The sequence below is a fragment of the Neopelma chrysocephalum genome, unplaced genomic scaffold (assembly GCF_003984885.1).
Source record: "Neopelma chrysocephalum unplaced genomic scaffold, ASM398488v2 Primary Assembly neopelma1_96523, whole genome shotgun sequence".
Taxonomy (NCBI): Eukaryota; Metazoa; Chordata; class Aves; order Passeriformes; family Pipridae; genus Neopelma; species Neopelma chrysocephalum.
The window spans coordinates 666,370-692,986 of NW_020925169.1; the positions used below are offsets into that span (position 1 = coordinate 666,370).

Consider the following 26,617-nt stretch of genomic DNA (forward strand, 5'->3'; position numbering starts at 1 on the left):
CTCTGTCTGTCTCTCTCTCTCTCTGTCTGTCTCTCTCTCTCTCTGTCTGTCTCTCTCTCTCTCTGTCTGTCTCTCTCTCTCTCTGTCTGTCTCTCTCTCTCTCTGTCTGTCTCTCTCTCTGTCTGTCTCTTCTTTTGTGACTCTCTGGAAAATTACTTTGGTGTCTCTCCTAAGAGAAGACTCTTTTAAATAGTCTTCTGGTTTTTCTGTGTTCAGAGGCATTTTTCTCTCCCAGCTGACTTAAGAGCAGCTGATGTTAAAAAAAGAGTAGAGATTCTCTCTTTGTCCTGTAACTACTTAATATGTACACAGATGAGGTTAGTGTGAGTTGGTCTTTTCCACTCCATCCTTCAAGTCAAAATCCCATTAAAACCAACAGTCTATTGCAACCATCTTGTTTCATCCAAATCAAGTTTTTTTATAAACTGTCACAGGGAAACTTCACTTATGTTAAGAAGTAATATTGTACCAAGTCCTCGTGACTTATCCTTGTAACATAGACTGACAGGAAAATCTGACTCTGTAATTAAAGAGCATTTCACACAGCTGTTTTCTGAATGATTTTATTGCTTCTTTTTGTGCTCGTTAGCTGAGATATAACACCATGCACTAATGGAAAGTAAATTGTCCACTGAATATAGCGCTATTACATGTTCCATGGGTTTTTCCTGAGGCTTCAATTGCAGGGTGTTAGTTCTCCATAAACATTAATTCCTTGTATTTTCCCTAGTATCTTCTGTTTATGAAGGATTCTTTTTGACTTTTTAGAGGTGAAGGCATTTTGAAATAAATGTCCTTCTCTTCAGTGTACATACATTGGGTACCGAGATTGGGAAAGCTAGGGAATTTCTTCAGAGTTCTTAAAACAGGAATCCAGTGGTCCATAGTTCTGAGCATTGAAGGAAATCAGTTGAGGTGAATGCCCAGAAAATGAAAAATACACAAAAAAGAGGCTATCTGAAAATTTTTTAGGGGTTGGGTAATATTCACCTGCAAATTCCTTCTCTGAACAGAATTCTCTGGGCAGCATTCTCCTGTCTTCATTGCAGGATGTCTTTTTGTGTCCCCAGAGTTGATGGCCTGATTCATTAGATAACTATCCATCTGCCTCAGCAGAAATAGGGTCCTCTGTACATATTTAAGAAAGTATTGTATTATGTGTTGTTGTGGATTAGCCAAAGTAGGCAGTCAGGTCCTTCCCCCAACCACTTATCTCACTCTCCACATAGTGGGATCTGAGAAAGAACTAGAGGGTAAAAGTGAGAAAGCTGATGGGTTGAGATAAAGACAGTTTTATAAGAAAAGCGAAAGCTGTGCACACAAGCAAAGCAAAATAAGAAGTTGCAGGTAGTCAACCATCTCCATGAAAGCACAGCTTCATCATGTGTAACGGCAACTTGAGAAGACAAACACCACCAATTTGCATGTCCCCTGTTTCTTCTTTTCCAAGTTTTTATTGCTGAGTGTGATGTCGTATGGTTCAACTGTCCTGGATGTGTCCCTTCCCACCTTCTTGTGATTCCCTAGCCTGCTGGCTGGCAGGGCAGTATGTGAAACATAAATAGCCTTGATGCTGTGTGAACGCTGTTCAGCAGTGTTATCGATGCTGTTTTCAGTACAAATCCAAACCCTAGCCCAATTCAAGCTACTATGAAGAAAACTAACTCTATCCCAGAGAAGAACAGTAGGAATATTCAAAGCTGTAGCTACTGCAGAAGAATTCTTGATGACCATTTTGAACCTTGTGTTTGGTTGCTATACCGTCATATTTTAAACTTCACAGAGGCTGTGTTGAGGTTCTGCTGCCTCTTTTTCTATTATTTTGACATTTTTATTTGCTTGTGTTTACATGAGTAGGTTTATGAAGGTTATTTCTAGCATTTCAAGGAAGTTAAACTGAAACAATTAAAATTTCACTGTGTGGAATTGTGTTGACTCTGCCTTGTGTAAATAACTGAGTTGCTGGCACATATTGCTAATGCATATAACTCCTCTGCTATTTGAACTTATGGGGTAAATAACATTGGAAGGTCGTTGCTGTGTAAATAAAACAACCTTTAGTGTCGACTGCAGTCATCTACTTTATCAGCCACTTCCACCACCATTTAGTAGAATGCAAAGATCTAACAAGATATGGGAACTTCGGGATCGTGTCCAGTTTCTGTGTATTCCAAGTGGTTACAGATCATGCTCTTCTAGCATTTATTACTGCCCCCCTGAGCATGACTGCCCCCTGACTGAGCATGGTCTAGGCAATTAGGTAAATTTTCTGGAAATTCTGATAAGTCTTAGTAAGTCTATATTAAATGTGTGAGAAAAGCCCTTTTAACAGATATGGGCGGGCATTAGGGTAACGGCAAGAGGCACACACACTGCTAAGCTGGTCCTCTGATCCTATATTTCTGATCTCTGCAACATGGAAATGCTATAGCTGCTCATTAACATCAGAATTGAGCACAAGGTACTGTGTCTGAACCTTCTTTTTATAAAAAAGTTAGACATTTTAGCTGAACCTTTTCAAAACAATTTAGTCTAAAGCAGAGCGGTAATAATTGGCTTTCAGAGCTGAAGTTCAGCAAACCTATAAGCACTTGAAAATACAGTCTTTTAAGTGAGAGAAAACCTTAATTGACGCAGTTGTTACTGGTGCCATCTGTAGTGCCCTAAAAGCAGGAAAAGATAAAATCTAATTAGAAAATACTGCTAAGATTAAATTATGGTTTTTTGCTCTGTTGAGCCAATACAGAGAAGGGACATCTCTTCGAAGAAAACCTGGGTCTTAGTCATCAGGCACACTGCACAAATCTAACCCACACTTGTTCTTAGCTTGCTTGGATTGTCAGTTTACAAAGAGCAAGACTCTAATTCAGCTGTGTTCTAATAAAGCAAGTGCAATACAAAGAAGCATTCCAATAACACCTCTTCAGATTGCATCCAGAAAAGCTTGAAGGACTTGTGCTGTTTGAAAATACTTGTGTGTTTTCTTTTTATGGTGCACTTGTGATGGTGTTAGCGTTACAGTTATTTATGGCCTTTATTTGGAACATTTGTAATATTGACCTAATTTCAGGTAATGCTAATTTAGAGCAAAATCATATACTACATTTTTTGTCACATTTCTGTCTGCATTTGTACAATGAAGAATAATTGAAGTGTGTTGAAATCTGCGTATGCGTGCCATATGTATGGTGTATGATATGGTGTCTAGTTGGATTTGAAAAGTAGGACTGTTATGCCATCAAATGTTCTGTTCTGTTATCAATTTACAGGCAAGAACATGAAATATTTGTGTATATTCCCTTATGTGTGCAAAAGTGTTGTGTTTTGTTGTTGGTGGGAAGAGGGACTTTTTTTTTAATTAATTTAATGACCATTTATTTGTGAATCAACCAGTTTGGAGTTGCGTAAATAAGGGTATAATGAAATGCAGCCTTGTTCTCTCATGTGAAACCATGAAACCATGGTTCTGCTGTCAAATAATTTTAAATATTCCTGGGGGCAGAGTTAAAGAGGCACAGAATATGTGTAAGATGTTTTTTATAATCAAGATACATACTAATAACTATACATGAACTTATTTACTGTAAGTATTTCTTCAGGTGAAATAGTAAGTTGTGTTTTAGGAAGTATGCTTACTGTATGTAGCTAATGCAAAATAAATCACAGAAAGATGTTTTTAAAAGAATTATCTAAGTAATTGTACAGAATAACACATTTAAAGTCAGTATTTATTACAAGAAACTTGATGATGGAATTTTGGAATTACGCAGAATGGTCAATATATGCAGTTGAAGATCACTGAGGGTAGAAATTGATGCCTAGAATAAACTGCAGTTCCTGCATTTGCCTATATGCAGCCATTCAGAGAGCTTTATGATTTTCCCTCTGTTAGTTTTTGTACCGTCAGACTATAGAGGATTTGGTACCTCTCTGTCAAAGAATAAAAGTCCAACCCTCTCATCTAATTTCTTCTGTTTGTCATTTAAAGAAATATCAGTGAGGTATTAAAAAAACCCACTGTGTTCGCAGAAACTATGCATAACATACTGTATGCTAATTCCATCCTCATTATGATACCAAGTCCTTCCTCGAGTGGCTGCTGTAACAGTTTTTTTACTTTGTCAAAAAGAACTGTAAATTCTCCCTCTCAAAGCTAAATTCAGATTTATTTATTTTGGTGCTTCTAGCTTGGCAACTAAACCTGTTCAGTTATCTACTCAGTGGCAGGTCTTCGTCTGTTAAAGGAAGAAGAAGGGTATCATGGTAGAGACAAGAATGCCAAGGATGCCTGGTCTCTATGTTGATTTATCTGATTAGGGGATGGGGTCTAATTTTCCAAGGTAAATCTGTTCAGATAGATTTTATGTTTCTTCCCTTGGGTAACAGGTATGTACATACATACCTGTATGTATTTTGTTAACTGCATTAAGTTACGTATACCAAATAATGAATTTTCAAATGTTGTGTAGGGAGAACCACACAATTTCTATGACTAGAATAATTGTAATCTAGATTGTCACAAAACACTATCAGTGTCATTTTCTAGCACTTCTAGTAATTTTAACTGAAATCAGTTTCTTTTCTGTATGATTTACTGGAACATACAGGGGTTTGTGCTACAAATGTACAAACACGATGGACAAGATTTTGTATTTGATAATGTTTTGTCAGTGGACTGTTTGGAAGCATCTGAGAAGAGTGTTCAATACCATCCACATGTGTGAATTAACATTTGAGTCATTTTAATATTTATATTGACAACATTATATGTTAAAAAATGTACAATAAAATCTCAGTGGTTTTGCTGTTATTTTTGTGATTGCCTTTGTAATGAGTGCTAACATGCTTAAAGCCTTAGCCAAAAGATGGACATTTTAACTAAATCATGTTCAGTGCTGTCATAATTTGCAAAGTACACAATCTAAACAGACCTTTCCTTATAGAGTTGTGTCTTTAAAAGGCTTTAGTAGTATACTGCCATTTCCTATCAGCTTAGTCTGAACAGCCTTCTACAAAGGAAGATGTCAAAGTCTGCCATAGTTCTAACTTGTAAAATCAATCGATTATTGGACTTTCTAGGCCCCCAAGTTTAAAAAAAAAAAACAAACCAAAAGAACCCCTCAAACCATCTCCTTAGTTAATAAATATCACCCTCTTAAATTGCTATATTATTCCTTAATCTACAAGAAAGTTTTTAATGTAACAAATTTTCTCTAAAGATGGTAGAAAAATAGTCTTTATTATTCTAATTTCATTTTTTTTTTCTACTGTCCTTACGGTGAACTGCTGTTACTTTAAAGAAACCACTTTGGGGTTCTTTCTTACGGGTATTAGGAAGCGAGTAGCAGAGTTGGTGAATGCTATTACTCTTTTTTTGGCGAATTGCTACAGAGATAGAGTTCATGCAAGCTCATCTATGATAAAGAATATGGGGAAGAAGAATAAAACAAATTGGTAATGACTGACAGATAAAGAACCCAAAAAAGATGAAGGGAAAAAGATTTCAGTGCACAGAGGTCTTTTTATTGAGAAGGAAAAAGCAGTAATTGTGATGTGCTAGTTCACTCCCTTGGTGTCAGATTCAAGATGAAAGAGACTATGGATTTGAATGTCTGGGTTGCCCTCTGTGCGACAGGAGAAATTTAGAATCAGATTTTGTATGTAAATTCCCATCTTGAATACACCGAGGTTTGTTCTATAGCTCTATACATTTCAATCCTGATTTTCAATACCAATACTAATAAAGTATTGTAGGAATCGCAGTGGTTTGAAACTGTGTGCTTCATCTAGTTTTACTAAAACAAAACTATATAATACAGTAAACAACAAAGTGGAGTTAATTGATGAAGAAAATGTGTAAAGATTGTGAAAATTCTATTGATTATGTTTTGGTTTTTCTTGTATCTTCTACTTTGGACTTAAAAGTTTTGTGCTTCTCTAGAGGCTTCTCCTTTACTGACGCTACATTAGAATCACAAAGAAAGATATATTGATTAGGTAGAAATACCTTTAGGATTAGGGAGAGGTTATTGTTCATTCTTGTGAACATGAATCTTTGACCAAACCTGGGGTTTATAATACTCAGACAGATTTTGCTTTCAGAGCAAATTCTGGGTTTTTTTGTGGTGTAAACAGTAGAGGATGAGATCTGTTAAAGGAGCACTCAGTAAATTTAATATCCAAATCTTGTTCTTTTTCAGATTGTCCTTTGAGGATTAGCTGCATTTACTTCAGTATTTTAAATCTGTTGACAGTCTGGGTAGTGATGGCTCAGCTCCAGCAAGGAGGCCCAGATGAAAAAGAGAAGACCACTGCATTAAAGGGTATGAATCTTTTTTTTACATTTTAGAAATGATTATTAAGGAAGAGAAAATAATTTGTTATAGGTATGGGTTAGAGCTTGGGAATTGCAGTGCTGGAAGAGACTATTAGTCCACGTGTGCTAATGCTTATTGTCTAATGGTGTGTCCATTATCAGTATTTTCATAGGATGATATAAAATATAATTATCTGTGGTAAGGAGTTAACAGAATACAATATCCATTAATTTTTTAAATTTACATAATTATCCTTTGAGAAAGTTGGCTGGTGCTTTTGTGTTCTTAGTTTTTGGGAATTTTCATTTAATTTGTATGACGCTTTTGTTTTATAGTTATACAATCATATTACAGCTTTTAAAAGTCTCTTGGACTGGAATGTTAACAGCAAAAAGGTTTTCAGGGTATTGATTTCCACATTGGTTTTATACACTTCCCTTTGTATTTTATGTTTTAAAAAATAAATGGACCTAAGTGACTTAGGGGAAAAAAAACTTATATAAATGATAATTTAAATAGTGGTTTTCAATTTCAGAAGTACCATGGAGTTGGTTAGACCTTCAAGTAAGCTAACCGAACATTGGATTTGAAGTGGTTGCATCACACATTCGGACTCTAAATTGTCTTTCAAAGGAGGAAAAAGAATATAGTTAGCAACTCCAGTGTACATCCTGGATTTCTGCCAAAGCATTATTAGAAATTTATATTCTTTGTGATGATAGATGATGTTTCTTCAGTTGCTGCGTTTTTGTGAAATGTTTGATGAAAACCTATGTAGTACTTTTATAAAACCTTGTACTAATTCTGTCAGATTAGTATATTTTGAGGAAGTTATAGTTCATGTTTGAAAAAGTAAAACTCCCATTTTATACTTGTCATTGATTTGATCTTCATTAAGGATTAGCGTCATTGATGTGATCTAGTGATCTCCCATTGGGCTATAGAAGGTCTCCTGCAGATCACTCAATTTTCAGCTCTGTTGAACTGTCTCAAACTGAGTTGTAAAGTCCAAGATCTTAAGTGAGAGTGGTGGATCAGATCTTGAAAGAATCTTGAAGTTGTTAGAACACTTTAGCAATTGAAAAGTTGCACAGGAAGAAAGTGACTGTGTCAGTGGTTGCAGGACAGACCAAGTGCAGTCTTCCTCAGTGAGTCTGTTGGAAGCTGTAAATCATGACAAGCTGTGCATACTGCAGATAAGCTTTCATATACTATTGTACTTGCTACTCAGGAGATTGATATTTTATTATATAGTAAGTGACACTTCTGTGTAAACACATTTCTAAATAAGTCACAGTAAGAAGACACGAAAACTTCAGTGAAACTAAATTCTAGAGGTGTGGTGTGACAGGATTCTCTTCACCAAGGAGAGAAAGACTATTTGCTGCCTTGGTATTGTGAAAGTACAGTAGAAGAAAGGGCATGCTTTTTACATCCTGTTGTGAAAGACTTCTTTGACAAAATTCTTTTCTTTCTCCTATCATTTGGTTGAGAACCAAAGCAGTTCCCACAGAACTTTCGAAGGATAATGCACGAGAACAAACATATGATTGCTTATGTAAATTGAATTTCATAGGACTTGCTGTTAAACAGATGTGATGTAAAAGTGAGCTATGGTGGAGAAAGACAGATTTAGAAATCATCCAGTCAACATCTGACGTTATATGGACATTTAGATACCACAGAGATGCTCAGACACCATAATATTTTTTGGAGAGATATTGAATTCCGGTGGCCGTACCAGATGGCCTTTGGTCCTCCAGCTTTGCCCACTGAAATCACTCGCAGAAGAAAGAGCTGGAGACAATCATATAGACACTGGAATGACTGTCAGGATGAACTGGAAGAGTTATAAAAAGAGAAGGTCAAGGAACTTCAAGAATGTTGAAGACAACTTTCAGTACACTTCAAACATTTTAAACAGCAGAAATTTCAAAGGGCTAAAGGTATCAATATTAAGCTTAGATAATGTGGGTAACCTACGAACAATAAGACTAAGCAAAAATAATGGTACTAACCTACAAAAATAATTATTTTAATTAATGAAAGGGTGGAAACAGTTAATGCGAAAGCAAGCTTAAAGAAAATGAGCCTTTTCAAACTGTTTTCTTTTCTTTGAGCTACAGCTTTGGATGGTAAAGATAATAACTCAGTATACTTAGAATACTTAATGCATTTTCTTGGTAATACATGGTATCTTGATTTATGAAACAGTAATGGTTCACAGCCAGTGTAGCACTCCTGAACAGAATGTGTGTGGTCTTCAAATTCATCTACGAGGAAGTAGGAAACTATATCCTGCTGAATTGTTTCTTAATGATTTTTTGATTAATAATCAGAAAGTCAGATAGGGTAGCACTGGGCTGTGTGGGTGATAAGCAATGAGGAGAGGAGAGATGATTGTACACTATTATGTGTGTATGCAGTAATTGTTTGTTAGTGATGTGAGCAAAACGTGTCCCAATATGCTTGCCTCTGGTTAAATGAAAATCCTTAATTCTAGGGTAAAGAATATAGATTATGCTTACTTTAGTGTACTTGCATTAGTGACTGCAGGCTGAACTAGATTATACAATCCTGATCTGAAAAGGATGTGTATGTCATGGCTTCCGATGACATGGATGAGAGTTTTCTCTACCTTAAGAGCTATTTAAGGAGGGTGGTTGAGAGAAGGATTCAGATATAATAGTCTATTTGGATATCAGAGGAAGGGATAAGAACTGGTATGGTCACACAGCTGGTAAATGCCCCTGAGATGGTTTACATCAGATAATCTGACCTCCTCAAGAAGGCAAACAGAACTGTATCAATGATTTGAAATTGAAGTAGATAAGTTTAGGTTAAAAACATAAATGAGGTATGATTTTATGATTATATGATTTTGTGAGTTTATGTACATGCGTATGTGGCAGTTTGAGCCATATTAGAAATCCAAAATCCAATTTCCAGGCTCCCCCACCCCTTCCCACAATTTATCCCAACACCGGAGAGAAACTTTCAGGCCAGAGGCTTCTATAGGGGAAGGAGAAGTATATATATTTATTTACACAAATAAATACACTGTACCAACTAGAGGCAACTATATATATATATTATTACACTTCCTTCAATCCTTTTAAGCCCCTCCCTTTAACTTTAGTCCAGGAAGAGCCTTTCAAAGCTGCTGGGTAACGCAGTCTCTCTCGTGGGAGTGTTCTGGGCCCCTGAACACTCCCTAACCAACTTTCAGTTGTTTCTGGAAGTCCTTCCTACCTCACGAAGTCCAAGAAAGTAGCTTTGAGTCCTTTCTTCTTGGTCTGCTGTGTGATCTCTCTTTCTCAGTCTCATACCTCAGTTCGTAGGCTGCTGCAGTGTAGCTTATCACAGTAGGCATTGGAATCTTTGTTCCTCCAAGTCAGTTTTCGGCTGCCCCCCGGTCAGCTTTGGCAGGGCAACTCCTGAGCCCTTTGGCCTGTCTCCAGTTCTTGCCTGGGATTCTTCTCCCTGGCAACCGAGCCTCCTCCGGCCCGTCTCTTGGCTCAGCTTCAATACTAAGCCGTGCATCGACTCCCACTTAAACAGTGAGAGGGAAAAACAGCCCCCTTCTGCAGCTTGGCTGCAAAGTCGGGGGGGAAGAAGAGGGCCTGGCCGCAAGGCCTGCCTCTCTCTCTCCTTGCTTACCAGTTGTTTTGTGAGTCATGTCCCTCACAAACATACACTCACTCCAATGCTGTCTCTAACTCTGGCCTAGGCAGAGTTGGGGGGGGCACAGGGTTCCCCTTCACCCCCCAAATGGGGAAAGAAGGAGCCCAGCCACCCCTTGGCCTTCTCCACCTACACACAGCAGACACCAACAGCAGAACTGAATGCCAACAGCTTCCAGTGGCTGTGTATATATGATTTTTCAGCAGAAGCGAACAGCATGAGTGGTGATTGGCTCTCCAGGGAACACTGCCCTGGCACCCAATCACTTCTGAGCCCCCCGGCTTCCAGGGGGGGCCAATTTCAAACTATGACAGCATACCAGAGATTTCTAACATTGAGGTAATGAATCATTGAAACAAATGACTATATCTTTGGTGACTTTTATGTCTCTTAACATTTTTGATCAACATTAGAAATAGATAGTTAGGTAAATAAATAAATAAATAAATAATGACATATACTGCCAATGAGGTTCAGCTTCTGAATCTGGAACAGGATTTCCCATAACAGTGTCCTATGTTAAGTAATATTGGAATATTGTTCTGCCCTTCTACAAATCTGAACAAACACGTTTTGTCAGGGTTAATAGTGAAATAAAAAAAGCATAGCATGCGTTATGTAATTTTTTTCCTTTTTTAGATTTATTGTCTAGAATAGACTTGGATGAACTGATGAAAAAAGATGAGCCACCACTTGAATTTCCTGATACTCTGGAAGGATTTGAGTACATTTTTAATGAAAGTAAGTCATATATACTTTGTAAAGATTATACTTAGAATAATGTTGAGAGGTTATCAGAACTTGAATTATACCTTATAAGTCCCTATTAGAATTTCACACTTTTCTGTTAAGAATAAAATTTTAAACTTTAGGGCTGATAGACTTGTAAATCTAGCTAAGTACTATTTTTTTATTTCATAAAATTATCACAAAAATCCATCATTTTATACAGTGTTGTAGATTTGTACTGTGCCTACTTTATGACTTTCTGTGTTCTGTTACAGAAGTGTTGATACAAAAATTCTGAAAGTAATTTGCTTAGCATCAGCATTTAAAAAGCAAAATTAAAGAATGGTCACTCATTTAAGAAATGTTTTATTTATTTTTATGGATACAAAGTTGTTATTAAGACAATAATTTGTCCTGGCTATTTTATTAATATCAATAGGAAAATGCCTATTTATATTGATGGAAGGATGAGTAATGTGATAGACTGTCTCTTCTGGTATGGGTCATGATTTTGCATTGCAGCCAAGTGTGTGATGACTACAAGTACTTCCAGCTAGCTCAATCTGTGTGTTAAATGAATTAGTAGTATTTATAATTTCCAGTGTATGCATTTTAAAATCCTAAGCTAAAGTAAAACTAGGCTTTGGAAAATGGCTCTTTCAAGATTGTTTAAAACCTGTAGGACAAGTGGGAATGTTTACAATTCTACTTTTTTTCAGTGCCTGTTCTGTGAACAGAGCAACTTTAGTTTCTAAATCTGCCTTACATCTTCCACTTTCAAAGAAAAAAAGAAAAGAGCTTTCCTTTAAATGATAGTCATTTATGCAACACTTAGCTTTTTAATACCCTGATGGCTTTCACAGGAACGTACTTAGAGACTAAAAGTGTCATGAAAGTGATGCTCTTTCTTTGATGGAAGGGGTTCAGCTCTGTCACTTTTCAGCTCCTTATTTTTAGATCTGCACAGTGTCTACTGTCTTTCTTACTGACTTCAGAATTAGTGGTTCATATGTGGTTGATAAAAAGGACTGAAATTTGAATTTTGGGGAATGATTATGTTACTGAATATTTCATCACTAACCTCACAGGCTGAGTGATTTCCATAGAATGGAGGAAAACCTATTACATATGCTACAGGTCAGCAAAGCAAAAAGATCTTCATTTTGCCTTTATATGTTTAATTCAAATATTCAGTCATGTACTCTTATGTCATAATCATGCTTCTTTTTATGATGGAAAAGTACAGAAGATTTTTATCAGATTATTTAAATCTGAAGAAGACCAGGGTTCCAGAAAACCAAAGAAAAAAAAATACCAGATAGATGTTCCACTTTACTTGCCGAGAGAGGCAATTCATGTACTATTGAATGGCGTATTTGAAAAGTAACTAACTGAGAAGGAACAGCTGAAAGTAAAGTTATGATGAAAATATGAGAAGAAGGATATTTGGACCTGACACAGGGACAGGAAGCTGTGAAGAAATACTTAACTTGGTGTCCAGTATGTGAGGTAAGGCAGATCTGGGAAAAAAGTTAGATCAGCAGATAAGCATAACTATTGTAGATATCAGATCTTAAATATTTTACTCAAAACATCAAAATCAAAGTGTAAACATTCTGAAAGGATGTGAACTAAGCAACTTTTCTCTATTCAAGAGGAAACATTGCTGAGAAACCTTAGTTTCATCATGTAGACATTTAAGCATTCAAAGGAGTTACTTGTACCTATCCCTGTTTTTAATATTTCTCTGATGAACTGCAATTTTATGATGATCTGAGATCATAATCTGTGTTTTTTCTGATAAGGTGAAACATTATTGGTAAGATATCTCTTTTCCTGAGTTTGCTGCCTCATGGTTGCCATTTTATTGTTGTTGTTTTAACACAGTCTATGTCTTCATCAGTGGTTGTGTGAGCTATTAACTTTGACTATAAAAAAGGCCAACTCTGGGAAGTTACACTGTAAGAATAGCATGGGGGTTTGCTCTGATCAAGCACTCTGCTTCATTCTGCTGTCGTTCTCTCAGTGTACCCTGAATCTAGAAGCTCTTACTTGATTTCATTATGCCTAGGAGTTAAGATATTTACCCTAACTGTGGACATGTTTTTTTTCAGTTTACTTTAGAAAGTTGTTAAGCTTGAAACAACCCTTTTGTACTCACATTTCTTCATAATGGAGTTGATTTTGAAATAATGTATTTGTAGCTACAATTTGATCACCTAATTAGTACTGCAGATCAAATATTAACTGCTAATGTTTACATTTCACTGTTAATCCGTAGCAGTTGAGACATAAATATTTCTTGCAAAGCAGTTTGGCATTTGATATCTGTGTGTAATTTCACTGTCATAATTTCTGTTTAGCTTTATCTAGCAATATATACCATACAAGGGGAATGCATTTTGTTTTTAGGATACAATTGTTTTCCTTCAGAAATCCTATAACCAAAAATGTGGAGAAATTCATAATAGCCCAATTTTTAGATGTAGACCTCTTTTAAAATTTTCAGCAATGAAATGTGTCCTATTTTTAATGAAGAAGTAAACTAAATGTAATAATTTTGTTTCTTTTACAGAAGGACAGTTAAGACACATAAAAACTGGGGAGCCATTTGTGTTTAATTATCGTGAAGATTTGCATAGATGGAACCAAAAGCGCTATGAAGCTCTTGGAGAGGTATATAATTTGTGTGTGTATGTATATATGTATGTATGTATGTATGTGTTTATATATATATATGTATGCTGTGGGGTTTGGTTTTCTCCCCTGTAGGAGTGATTCTTTTACGTTAATGAAGATTTAGTGAGGCTTCAGTCATTTAACAGAAGGTATTTCAGGATTATTGAATGTTAATGCTTTAACAGTAATTTCTATTGTTTGTTATATAGCTTAATATGTGATTTAGACTACTTGGCTTCAGTATATCTTCAGAATAGAATATCATCTAGATTACATAAATTAGATAATATTATACAGTGCAGTATTTAGCGTGCAGGACTCTCACTGCTGCGACCACGGGTTCGAATCCCGGTCTCCTGGCCTGATGGAGGTCGTTAGCCCTGTGTGGCCATCCATCTATGAGAAGGACACTCTAAACAAACCTACGTCCTGAGGACCTCACTGCCATTGTCCAAGCTTGCTTGGCCCCGGCAGATGAACCTTAGGATTAAAGGGTGGGCTCAGTTCAGCGCAGGCTGTGTCTCACCTAAAAAATCCATTGCGCAGGCTGGAAAGGTAAAAGACCTTTCCCCAAATCTTCGTTCGCGAAGATGGGCCATTATTATTATATTTAACTTTAGTCCCCTCAGGGTGAAGAACGGAGTACAAAACAGTGGCATTTTACTTTCTAGGTGAAGATAAATGCAGTTTGATTTTCTCATGTTGCTAGGAGGTACCAGGAACCACTAGATAGATTAAGTAGATATCTAATGATTAATTGATTAAATATTTGTTGGTGTATTAGATATTTGGATGCTACTAGTATTTCCTGGCTTTTTGGAGCTGTAAAAGCAACTGACCATAGTTACTTTTCTATGTGAAATGTACTTTTTCAATGCTAAGCTTTTTGTATTGCTTTAGAAGTCAGAGCATTGACTTGTTAAAAAAGGCAGCTAATCTCGGTGGATGCAGAACTGTGAGCTGAGAGCTTTCTTGCACTGTCACAACCTCCCCGCCTTACAGAAAGAACAGTCTCAGCGCACTGACCTTGAGGTAATAATGCTGCTTGTGTCAGAGTGGCTTTTGGAGAAAGAAGGTGCAGAGTTCTGTTCACAAACTGGAGTCTTTTTCTTAGAGACTATGTGATATTGCCCACTGATTTCTGCTAGAATTATCACTCAAGAACTGCCTTTGCCTCACACTTGTCTACTTTCATTAGTGCTATTGTTTTAGTAAGGATTAAACACACTTATTTCCCACTTACTCTTTCTGTTGCAATAATTCAGACTACTTAAAGATATACTTGAATTATGCATGTTTAGCCATTTTGTCTTTTAGATTTTCTAGTTTTCATAGTTTACCCCTGTGGGCAGTTCAGCCCCACACAGCTGCTCACTCACTCCACACTGTGGGATGAGGGAGAGAATCTGAAGGCTAAAAGTGAAAAAATTCACAAGCTGAGTTAGAGTTTAATAGGTAAAGCAAAAGCTGTGTGTACAAGCAAAATAAGAAATCAATTCACTTCTTTCCATCAATAGCAGATGTTTAGCCATCTCCAGTAAAGCAAGGTTTGTTCATGTATAATGGTGCCTTGGGAAGAAAAATGCCTTATTCATAGAATCCTAGAATCATTTGGGGTGTCTTAGCAGCTTAATTCTCTGGAATGCAGCTGGGATGTGTGGCTTTGCCGCTTACGTTTGACCGTGTCCCAGGCCGTGCAGGGTCCTGATCCTTGATCAGCGGCACCTTTTGGCCCTCAGTAAGGGTAGAAGGATAAGGTGTAACTCACACAAGTGGGTATCAGTTCTTCTCCGACTGGCAGAGTTTCAGTCTAGGGTGGCCTGCAGGCAGCATGTGGTGGCAGAGAAAAGGTGAGGGGGAGGTGGGGAGAGATTCTTGGCTAGGGTAACCGATTCTCTCTCTCACTTCTCTCCCTGATTTTCCAAAATTTTTCCTCAAGTTTTATAGTGTTCAAAGGAGGTTGTATGTGGTTTCTTGGCACATAGCCCTATTCAGATGTCCGAAGATTTATGATAACCGTAAACAATAGCAGGATCTTTTGGCAGGAAGACTCCACCAAGAAACTCTGGTGAGGACTTCTGGCAAGAAAGCTGACAGAGAATTTTTGGTAGGAAGTTTTGACATGCAGAAACAATGGCATGTCTGTATTATCTGGCTGTTACAGAAGGGACCTTAAAGATCACGTACTTCCAACCCCCTGCCATGGGCAGCGACACTTTCTACTTCACCAGATTACTTAAAGCTCTGTCCAACCTGACCTTGAACACTTTCAGGGATGGGGCATCCCCAGCTTCTCTGAGCAAACTGTTCCAGCGCCTCCCCACCTTCACAATCAAGAATTTTTTTCTAGCATCTAATCTAAACCTACTCCCTTTTGATTTAAAGTTATTGTCTCTCGTCCTGTTACTCCATGTTCTTGCCAAAAGTCCCTCTCCAGGTCCCTTGTAGCCCGTTACTCTGGAAGCTGCTGTAAGGTTTCCCCAGGGCCTTCTCTTCTCCAACATGAACAAACCCAGCTCTCTCAGCCTGTCTTCACGGGAGAGGTGTTTCAGCCCTCTGAGGATCTGGTGCTCTATGCTTGCTTGCTCAGCCCCTCTGTTTTATTTGTATGTCAGCCTCGGCACTCTGCTGGATGTGCTGGAGCTGCCCAGCTGTTCAGCATGGTTTTGTCCTGCCAGAACTTTGTTACCAAGGATTGGCTTGCTTTTTACCTCCTCCTCCTCATACCTGCAGGAACTGTGGCAGGAATCCCATTTGATTGTGGAAGGAGACAGTGGACGGGGCTACTGCAGCTGCTTCTCACATCTTTTCAATTTGTATATTTTTCCCAAAAAGGGATTGTTCTGTTGCATTGTCTATTACATTGCCTACACATTTCTTCCGAGAGGAAACACATTTCTATGGTCTATGTGTGCAGACCTTTGTATATGTCTGGATTGTTCAGATATCCCCATTTTGCAAATAAGTGACTTGGACAAGACATAGCTATAAAGATTAGTATGTTTCCATGTGTGTTCCTGTGCCACTACACCGTTCTATGTGTGTTTTGAAACGTAATCAAATTTCTGTTTCTGTGTATATCAATAATGTGTGGGCAGCTTCAATACATAGTAGTATGAAGGACTTTTTGTGATTTTTGGCTAACCAGTAGGTATATGTGTTCATGGAGTGGATGTCTTACATCTGTGATCTGTCCTGTGCGTTTTGCAGGTTTGAATGATCTTTGGAAATTTGTTTTGTTTATATTGGTAGGTAAAAGACAAGGAAGGCTTGAGGTCAGGTATTGACAGAGATAATTGTTCTAAGTTGTTTGTTTTGTATTTTTAGGAGAAAAGAAACTCATTTGTGTTTCAGTCCATTGTCTGTTCGGTGCTAGGTACTACACAGTTCTTCCAGCACAAATTTATAAGTACTCCATTGTCTATTTCTGGCACAGTTACCTGAGAGCACAGAGGACGATGATCCCTGGCATTTATTCACATATCTAAAACCTTCTTTTGTGCCACAGATTAGGGGGTCAGTGATGCAGTGGTTGTTTCATACAGAAGTAGTATATTACCCTCTGATTAGCCATTTTGTAGTCTAGGGGAAAGATGTGTTTAGCAAAATGTGATAGCTTAAGAAGCAGCAACTCATATGATTTGTAAGGTGATGTAGTAAAATCTCGCCCTAGGCCTTTGCTTTGAAACATCATCCTTTGGCTTTAGGAGTTCTTTGTGTACATTTTTGGCTCAAGATTTATGTAGCTGGGCATACGATGTGATGATGAAGTAGCTAGATTTGTACTATTGAACAAGTGTTTTATGTATTCAGTGTTTCCATTGTTAACTCAGTTGTTGCATGCTGATTTTCTAATTTTTAAAAGTTATATACATTGTGCACAAGGAACCTTGTTTTACTGTACATATATGTGCTATGGGCTGCTTTTACTGTGTTTTACTGATTTTAAGAAGTGTGTGTGCTCTCTGGCCTTATGTTACCAACCTAATTCTGTCTTTCTTGGAGCATTAATTTCCATTTGGTTTCCATGCTTTTTTTGCTGTTAGAAGTTGTAAATACACTATCTGTGATGTTCTGCCATTTTTCTGGCTGTATGGAAATTGATTCTTCAAAAATTAAAATGGTTCATCAACGTCTCCACTCCTTACATCTCTTTATTTGTCATTTACTGATCAGTTATTTCAGGCGCACAGTTTGTTTTGTAGCCTCTTGATATGTGTTGCTAATAGACAATTTAGTGAACTGTTCATAATTTTTGTGATTCTGGTTCAGTCATTGGTATTGCAGCATTGAATTTTGTGGAGAGCCTCTCCATTTGCTTTATAAAAATTAAAATGGCAACAGAAGTGCATAGAACATGGTGTTGCAGCTGCTTCGAACTGCCGATTAATCCATGTGGCAAGTTTGAAGTACGACTGAGAACAATTTTGTGACAACAGTACAGTTGTTGCAGACATACCACTCCAGTTCAAGGCTTAATTTTTAAATTTTTTCTAGCTTCAAGTTATGGAGATTTGGATTCAAGGTTAAGCTCCAGATTAGACTCATATGATGTATGCCTCCTTGCATTTTAAGTAGATATATGTGCTTATTATTTGTGCTGCAGTTTCAGTTGATAGCATAACTACTGAAATTGCCAACAGTCAGCTTCAGCCCCTGCCTGATCATTACATTGAAATTAGCTGGAATTATAAAGAAAATATCTGTTGCTGGGATTTCATTTAAATTTTGCCAGTTACATAGGTTGTGCTGATAATGAGATTTTGTACAAAAAAGTGTTATGTTGACCTTCTTCTTCCACAGTCATATAGTACCAGAGTATCCCTAGCATCAGAAGGCAGATATTGTTATAATTTGTTGATTACTTGGAGGCCATTTAACATTGGCATTAATATTTTTGAGAGTGCTATCACTAATCAAGAGACTTTTACTGTAATGACAATTTGCTTGTCTACCCATATCTTGCAAAAAAATTCCTCAAAGAGGAATTGTAAATATGTAGATTATAATATGTATCATGACGTAAATGTCTCTGCTGTGATCCTGTTCAAGTTTATGCTGTTTCTTGTAATTGTAGCCTATCTGACCTGCAGAAGTCTATAAGCAGGTAGCAGAAGAATTGTTCTTGTTTTTTACAGTTACCGCATGGCACAATACCTTGTATTTATGTAGAACACATATGTAAACCAAAGAAATAGAACACTTAAGTCAGAAATTTCTTTCATGTTTCATGTATGATAAGATACAGTTAATTTTATGTCATCAGAGAAGTCCTGCTTTAAAGTATGTGTACAATGTTAGGTCCAGCTCATCATAAAGTAGATTAACCATCAAGTTTAATATTTGAGGGGGCTGAGGGGGATAAGTATGTAGAATTATGACAGTGACAACCCATAATTAAGATGGCTAAGTAGCAAAATGGGAATTTTTTTTTTCCAGATCTCCTTTAAGTTAAAGAACAGCTTGGTCTCAACATAATTTAAAAAATAAGCGTTCACCTGCTACTAATTTCCTCCTTGGTTGCAAAGAGCATTATTTGTTTCGATGACTGAGAGAGAGAGGCTATTTACATAGCACAAATGAAAGCATAGAGAAGCAGAAGAGGACATGTAAGTTAATGAAGAAGGAAGCATTAAGTAGTCTGCATTTGAAAGGGTAGCTTCTTGCATGAATAACCCAAAATCTGATGATAGGCTACACGCGCACCTGATAGTACTTAAGGTCCAATCTTGCAGCCAAAGCTCATGTGAATAAACTCAATAGGTCTGATCTTATGAATAAGGGCTGCAGGATCAAGTTTCACATAAAATTTGCAGATGATTAGTTGAAATCCTTACACTCGAGTTTCAGTTTCTTTGCAGTTTAACATTGAACACTCCAGATTTTCTCTGGCTAGTGAGACTTCATTATAATAAAGTACATGCTGCGTACTGTGGATTAAGCAAAATTATGTTTGTGTACTGTGACTTATTATAAAGTATTTGCTGTTAGTTATTTAGTGATTGGAAAAATTTGTCTTACTGAGTGGACAAAATAAATTCATAGTGATGTAATGTATAGGCAGATTCATTGACATTTGTTTTCATGGAATGCCTACTTGCCTGGGCTATTGAAGAGGTTATTCTGTTCAGAGATGAGATGCCAAATACTTAATAGGTGCATGTGTGAATTGAATTTTTTCAGTGTCTTGTATTACAGTCAAATAAAGGTGAACTTTGATAGAGATAACAAAAATTTTCACTGACAACCTAACAAACTTTTCCTAGCTCCTGTTTCAGAGGTAAAGTGAAAGCATCTAATTGAAGTATCTCCCCTATCCTTATTTTTGAAAGTGGTTAAATACCATTTTGTGTGGTCTCCTTTTATAGTGCCATTTCTGAGCAGGTTGTGGTTTAGTGATGTTACTTGCCACTTTCCAAACCTGCTGAAACTTTCCAAACCGTGTGCTGCTCACTTGCTTCCCCATCCTCCTCCTCCTTCCACTGCGGCAAGATAGACAGGAGAATTGGGGGCAAAAAAGGTAAAGACCAAGGGTTGAGATAAGAACGATTTACTGGAAACAGCAGTGAGATAAAACAAACAGTAACACAACAATGTTGATAACAAAAGTGTACAAAAGAGGGAGAGTGATTCACACACAAAATGCTTGCTGTGGAGCTTGATGCCACCCCAGCCATGCTTCTCTGACCCGGAAACGAGCACTTTCTCTATTCCCAGGAAAATGAGGTAAGCTGGTATAGAATAACTTCTGTGTCCTAGCCCTGCCTCCTCCTGGCTACTGAGAAAAAATTAACTCTGTCCTGAACCAAAACATTATACATCCCTTATTCTATAGATCTATGTCATGCAAAATCCTACACCTTCCAACTGTATACATATGTATATATATATAGACAAGCACAGGTATCATTTCCATAGTCAATGGCTGTCCCTCCAAGATGTCTGCTGAGTTCATTTAGTCCAGAACTAAATGGGTTCTATCTGTCCTCAGTGCCATCAGGGCAGCTGGTGTACTGTTGGCTGGTTGCAAGCTGCATCAGGAGCTTACAACTGGTAAATCTGGAGCAGTCCATTTTCCTTGTACATGGTATTTATGGCATACAGTGGGAGTGTCATTCAGCAACCAGTAGTACAGAATTCAAAATTACAGACTGTTCTCACCAAAAGATCAAATTCCCCCACGATGTGTTTCCCTGCCCCTCTGCATTACTTACCAAGTACACCCAGGTCCTTGAGCAAAAGCAGGTCACAGACGGATTTGCCTTTGCTTGAGGCAGGACTAATCCAAACTGTCGTCTCTAACAGGTCCCTCATTATGCACCACAGGGACTTCATCCACTTCCACAGTATGTGGAAGTTTTGACTGGGCAGGGCCAGCTTGATTGATAGAGCCTCCAGTGTTACCTAAGCAGATGCCCTTTGCTAAACGTAGATTACAATATTTGGAGGTTTCCCCACCCATTGCTTTCAAAGTAGTCTTTAACAGTCCATTGTACCTTTTCGATTTTCCCAGAGACTGATGCATGGTAGGTAATGTGATATACCCACTCAATCCCATGCCCTCTGTCCCAGGTGTTTATGAGGCTGCTTTTGAAATGAGTCCCATTGTCCCACTCAATTCTTTCTGAGGTGTCACGTCACCACAGGACTTGCTTTCCAAGGCCCAAGAAGGTGTTCTGGGCAGTGGTGTGAGGCACAGGGTACATCTCCAGCCATCCAATGGTTGTTTCCACCGTTGTCAGCACGTAGCACTTGCCTTGGTGGGTTTGCAGGAGTGTGATGTAATCAGTCTGCCAGGCCTCCCCATATTTATATTTCAATCATCGTCCACCATTCCACAGAGGCATTACCCACTTGACTTGCTTGATTGCAGTGCATATTTCACAGATAGGGATAACTTGGGAGATTGAGTCTTCCCCTCGATCATGAGCCCAACTGTCTCTTGCATCTCTTCCCTGATGACCTGAGGTGTCCTGGGCCCACTGAGCCAGAAATAATTCACCTTTAAGTTGCCAGTCCAGATCCACCTGAGACACTTTAATCTTGGCAGCCAATCCGCCTGTCCATTGTTGTGATGTTCTTCAGTAGCCCAACTCTTTGGTACATGTGCATCTACATGACGTACTTTTGCAGCCAACTTCTCTACTCTGGCAGTGATGTCTTGCCACAGTTCAGCAGCCCAGCTGTGTTTCCCTCTGCACTGCCATCAGTCCAGCCATCCTCCCAGGGCATTTTCTACCATCTATGAGTCAGTGTAGAGGTAGAGCACTGGCCATTTCTCTCATTCAGCAATATCTAAAGCCAGCTGGATGGTTTTCAGCTCTGCAACCTGACTTGATCTATCTTGTCCCTCAGTACCCTCTGCAGCTCACCACGTAGGACTCCATACAGCAGCTTTCCATTTTCAGTGTATCCCTATGATATGGCAGGAACCATCAGTAAAGAGACCATATTACTTTTCATTTTCTGGTAGCTGATTATGTGGTTGGGCCTTCTCCTCCTCCTCCTTTCCTGATGATAATGCAAAATTGTCACCTTCAGGCCAGTTTGTGGTGACTTCCAAGATCCCTGAGTGATTGAGGTTTCCTTTCTGAGCTTGCTGTGTGATCAGCATGATCCACTTACTGCACGTAGCATCAGTGGTATGTTGTATGGAAGGGACTTCCCTTTGAACATCCAGGCCAGCACTGGCAGTTGGGGTGCCAGGAGGAGCTGTGCTTCAGTGCCAATCGTTTCTGAAGCAGCTCGAACCCCTCCATAAGCTGCCAGTATCTGTTTTTCAGTTGGAGTGTAACAGGCCTCAGATCCTTTGTATCCCCACCTCCAGAACCCCAGGGGTCATCTAGAGTCTCCCAGGTAATTTTGCCAGAGGCTTCAGGAAGGGCCATTCTCCCTGGCTGCAATGTAGGGCACATTTTTCACATCTTATCCTGTCCTGACTGACCCAAGGGCAACTGCATGAACAACTTCTGATTTGTTTAAAAGCTTGTTGTTGTTCAGGAACCACCCCACTTAGAATAGCTCTTCTTCCATGTCACGTGATAGAGAGGATTTACAATCTGACTGTAATCTGGAATATTCATACTCCAAATATCTACAGTGCCTAGAAAAGCCTGTGTCCTTCTTGCTGGTTGATTGGAATGTAGCTGCTGTTTGGTTGACCACATCCATTGGAATCTGATGACATCCATCTTGCCATTTTACTCCTGAAAACTGAATTTCCTGGGCAGGTCCCTTGACCTTACTTTGCTTTATGGCAAAACCAGCCTTCAGGAGCATCTGAATTATCTTCTCCCCTTTCTAAAAAACTTCCTCTGCAGTGTTGCCCGACATGATGATGTCATCAATGTATTGCAAGTGTTCTGGAGCCTCACCCTTTTCCAGTGCAGTCTGGACAGTCGATAGCAAATGGTGGGGCTCTGTTTCCATCCCTGGGGCAGTCAGTTCCATGTGTACTGGACACCCCTGACCTGAAAGCAAACTGTGGCCTGCACTTTGCTGCTAAAGGAATGGAGAAAAATGCATTATCAATGTTGATGGTGGCACCACTTTGCTGCCTTGGACTCCAGTTCCTACTGAAGTTCTACCATGTCCGGCGTGGCAGCACTCAGTGGTGGTGTGACTTCCTTCAGGCCACGATAGTCTACTGTCAGTCTCCACTCTCCACTGGACTTATGTACTGGCCATATGGGACTATTAAAGGGTGAGCAAGTCTTGCTGACCTCTCCCTGGCTCTCCAATTCACGAGTCATCTCATGGATGGGAGTCACGGAGTTGGGGTTGGTGCAGTGTTATGGACAGTGCACTGCTGTGGTAGCGATCGGTACCTGTCGTTCTTTGGCCTTCAGCAGTGCCTCAGCAGAAGGGTTCCCTGAGAGACAAGAGGCAAGGTATTCATCTGTCTAATTTCCTTTGTCTCCACAGCAACTATCCCAAAAAGCCCAAAGATGCCCTTTTGGGTCCTTACAGTACCCTCTCCACAGGTGATCTGTACCAAGCATACATGGGGCTTCTGGGCCTGTCCAATGGGGTGTTTTTGCAGTTTATGCATGGTCAGGCTCTCACTTCAACTTCCAGTACAGTCAGCTGCACCCCAGAAATAGAGATGGATTCTACCCCTATGGATCTTGACATTGTGTGCCAGTGTCAACTAAAGCCTTATACTCCTGTGGGTCTGATGTGCCAGGCCATTGCATCCAGTCCAGTAGATCCAATTGTCCCTTTGTTGCACCTGGCTAGAGGCAGGACCCCTCTAGTTCTGGTCATGGTACTTGTTGCTCACTTGTAAATATGAATGGGAGGTCCCTCCAAGAGGATTGGAAGTAACATCAGCCCTCTATTCTATCTGAAGGACTTGCCCAGTGAAAAACTGGGGCAAATTTATCCTTGAAGAATTTCCTGTGGTGGTTGTTCTTCCTCTCAACTCAGGTACCTGTGCTATTAGAGTTTTCTCTCCCACTTCCTCATGTTCTCTCCGTGGCCATGCAGGTAAAACCAGAGGTTACCTAATGGTGTGTACCTTCTCTCTTGAGGAGAGTGGCACTTGTTCTCAGTAGTATAAACTGTGGTCCATACTGACGGGGCATGGGACACTTCTTTTATAAATTGCTGGAGGTCCTTAGACAGTCTTTCTGCAGATGAGATGCAGGCCTGTAGTGGGGATGAGATGCTTTCTATATACAATGACTGGACCTCGTTTAGATTTACAGTGGACTGACTGCTCGTTATTTGAATTCTTATGTATTACCTTCAGCACAGCTAGTTCTCTCCGATACTGGATACCTTTCTCCATGGTGTTCTCTCTGCATGGGCGAACTACTAGGTCACCCTTGAAAAGGTACCTTTCCCTCATGCTTGGCAGGAGGCTGAGAGTTTCTGTCCTCTTTCCAATCCCCCTGTCAATGCCTGTGTCCTGGGACAGACATCCCAGTTGTTTGGCTTCACTACCATCAAGTTTCATATTGTGGGCTGCACTATCCCAGCATTGAAGCAGCCCAGGTCACCAGGGGGTCTCCCAACTGGCAGCTGAAATCTTTTCACATATTTTGCAGTTCTCCCAGAGATAGGCATTGGGTGATTATCTCTGGCCCTGCCTCTTCCTCCTGTTGTGAGTGCCCTAGTTCCTCTTCATCCCTCACTAAGTGAACTGATTTGGTCTTGGATTTCTTCTTCTGTACAGGGGCGACTGCTACTGAGCAGTTCTTCTGGTTCAGCTGCAGTTTAAGTGGCCACTGTGTCTGTTGGTGTGCTTTTCTCCTCCTCTCATTGAAGGTACTGTCTAGTATTTAATTGTGTCCAGTAAAGAGTAGCCAGGGCCCAACACTCTGGAGTTGCTCCTCTCTGGAGTTGCCATAGTATTCTCCTTGCAAATATTCTGTCATTTTATCAGGGTCCTATAATTGTTCAGGAATGAACTTCCAAACCATTGGAGCAGAGAGTTTCCTCAGAAGCTGGCCCATTTTGTCCCGTCTTATATGCCACTCACAACTATCCACCCTTGGGGCAGATCTTTAGAAGATTGTCCTAGAAATATCTTTCTTGACTCTAAACATGGTGTGGTCCGCACTGGGGAGACCTGGCAGACTTAGCAACAAGAGCACGCTTTCGTTAACATCCAGGGGAAATTCAAAATTCTCAAAAGCTGTAATGGGCCTGGAGGAGGAAAAGGGGATGAAGAGCTGGGGAAAATCATCCTTCCCTGTTCCTCCCGCAGACCGGGTACGGTTATTAATGGACTCCCAAAGGTAGTGCCTGAGGTAGAGACAGGAGAGCAGCACTGAATACACATCCCAAATGACCCTCATTGCCCTTGATATTATCATGTCATAAGCTGGTACCACACAGTACATCAACAAGCAATCCTGATACCTCTCCCTACTCCGAAAAATATCATCGTGAGCAGCACATATTGCACGTAAATGAATATATATCGAGGTAGGTACCCTACATGAACAGACCAAGCAATATTGTGACCAGTGGCTCCGTACCTAATACAACAAATTCTTATCTCAACCCTTCGTGCCTGACACTAGGCATCAAATAAGGCTGCTGTGGTTTAGGAATGGTGTTCCCCAATTTATTGCTCCTACTGAGACTCTCCAAACCATGTGCTGTTCGTTTGCTCCCTTCCGTTTCCCCTTCTCTCCCCTCTGTGATGTTCTGGGGAGGAGAACTGGAGGCACAAAGGGTAAGAATCATGGGTTGAGATAAGAACAATTTACTGAAAAGAGCAATGAGATAAGAAAACAAACAATATTAATAACACAAGTGTAGAAAACACAGAGAGTGATTTGCATGCAAAATGCTCACCTCAGAGCCCAACCCAATCCCGCAGCAGTCACAGCAGCCCAACTGGAAGAGACCTCTTCTCCCTGGAAGAGACTTCCTTCCCCCTGCCCCCAGCAATGACTGTTAGGTGGTATAGAATAACCGTTGTGTCCTAGCCATGCACCCTCCTGGGTACTGCAAAGACTAACCCTGTCCTGGCTGGAACCAGAGCACCCATCTACTAATGAACGTCCATGGCGTAAATGTCACAAAAAATATTTAGAGTTGCAGGATTTGGACAATAATAGACAGGCAGAAAAGAGAGATTAGCCAGAATCTTTAAAATATATGAAGGTGTGATCTCATTTCTTATTAAAAAGGAGAATCTATGTGGAATAGAGATTTTTGAGTGTACCAGTTGAAGGAAGAGCTTAAATGACACCTATTACTTTATGGACAGCAAGTTCAATCATAAATGCAGTTCTTTAGGGGTCTGTCCCTTATTTGTTACAGGGTTTTTCTTATACTGGCTTGATTATTTTCAATTTTTGTTAGGTAAGTGTGAAATATGAAACTGACACACAAGACTTTAAGCAAAATAGATAAAGCAGCTGAAAATGGGGCATGATGTTGAATTTCTCTCTAATAGTAGTTCCTAAGCTGTAAGTTATAGATTTCCAGAAAGTTCCAGTTCTTTTACTTTTCTCATTTTTGAACCAATGCCTTTGGTAATAGAAAGAGAAAGGTAGTGGAGGGAGCACAAAGAAAAATTTAATGTATATGTATACTGCCTGTAGAATTTTAGAAAGATTTCAGCTTTTAACAATCTGTTTATTTTCAGCATTTCTTTTTGCTGAGTGAAGTAGATGGACAGACAGTGAGGACTGAAGACTACTTAATGGTACCTAAGGAAATTTAAATATGAATCTTTATTGCATGCA

General features: G+C 39.3%; 1 protein-coding gene across 7 annotated transcripts in view; it reads left to right on the forward strand.

The window, feature by feature from the left end:
• FAM172A (family with sequence similarity 172 member A) overlaps positions 1–26,617 on the forward strand; it is a 283,280-nt gene that overhangs the window by 21,803 nt on the left and 234,860 nt on the right. For 6 of the 7 annotated variants that reach the window (XM_027708758.1, XM_027708757.1, XM_027708763.1 and 3 more), the window contains 3 exons: positions 6,201–6,323; positions 10,641–10,742; positions 13,306–13,406. In XM_027708758.1, coding sequence (XP_027564559.1) covers positions 6,201–6,323; positions 10,641–10,742; positions 13,306–13,406 — 326 coding nt within the window. Of the gene's footprint in view, positions 1–4,197; positions 4,341–6,200; positions 6,324–10,640; positions 10,743–13,305; positions 13,407–26,617 lie in introns of those variants that run through there. The other variant, XM_027708759.1, reaches the window with a different exon arrangement.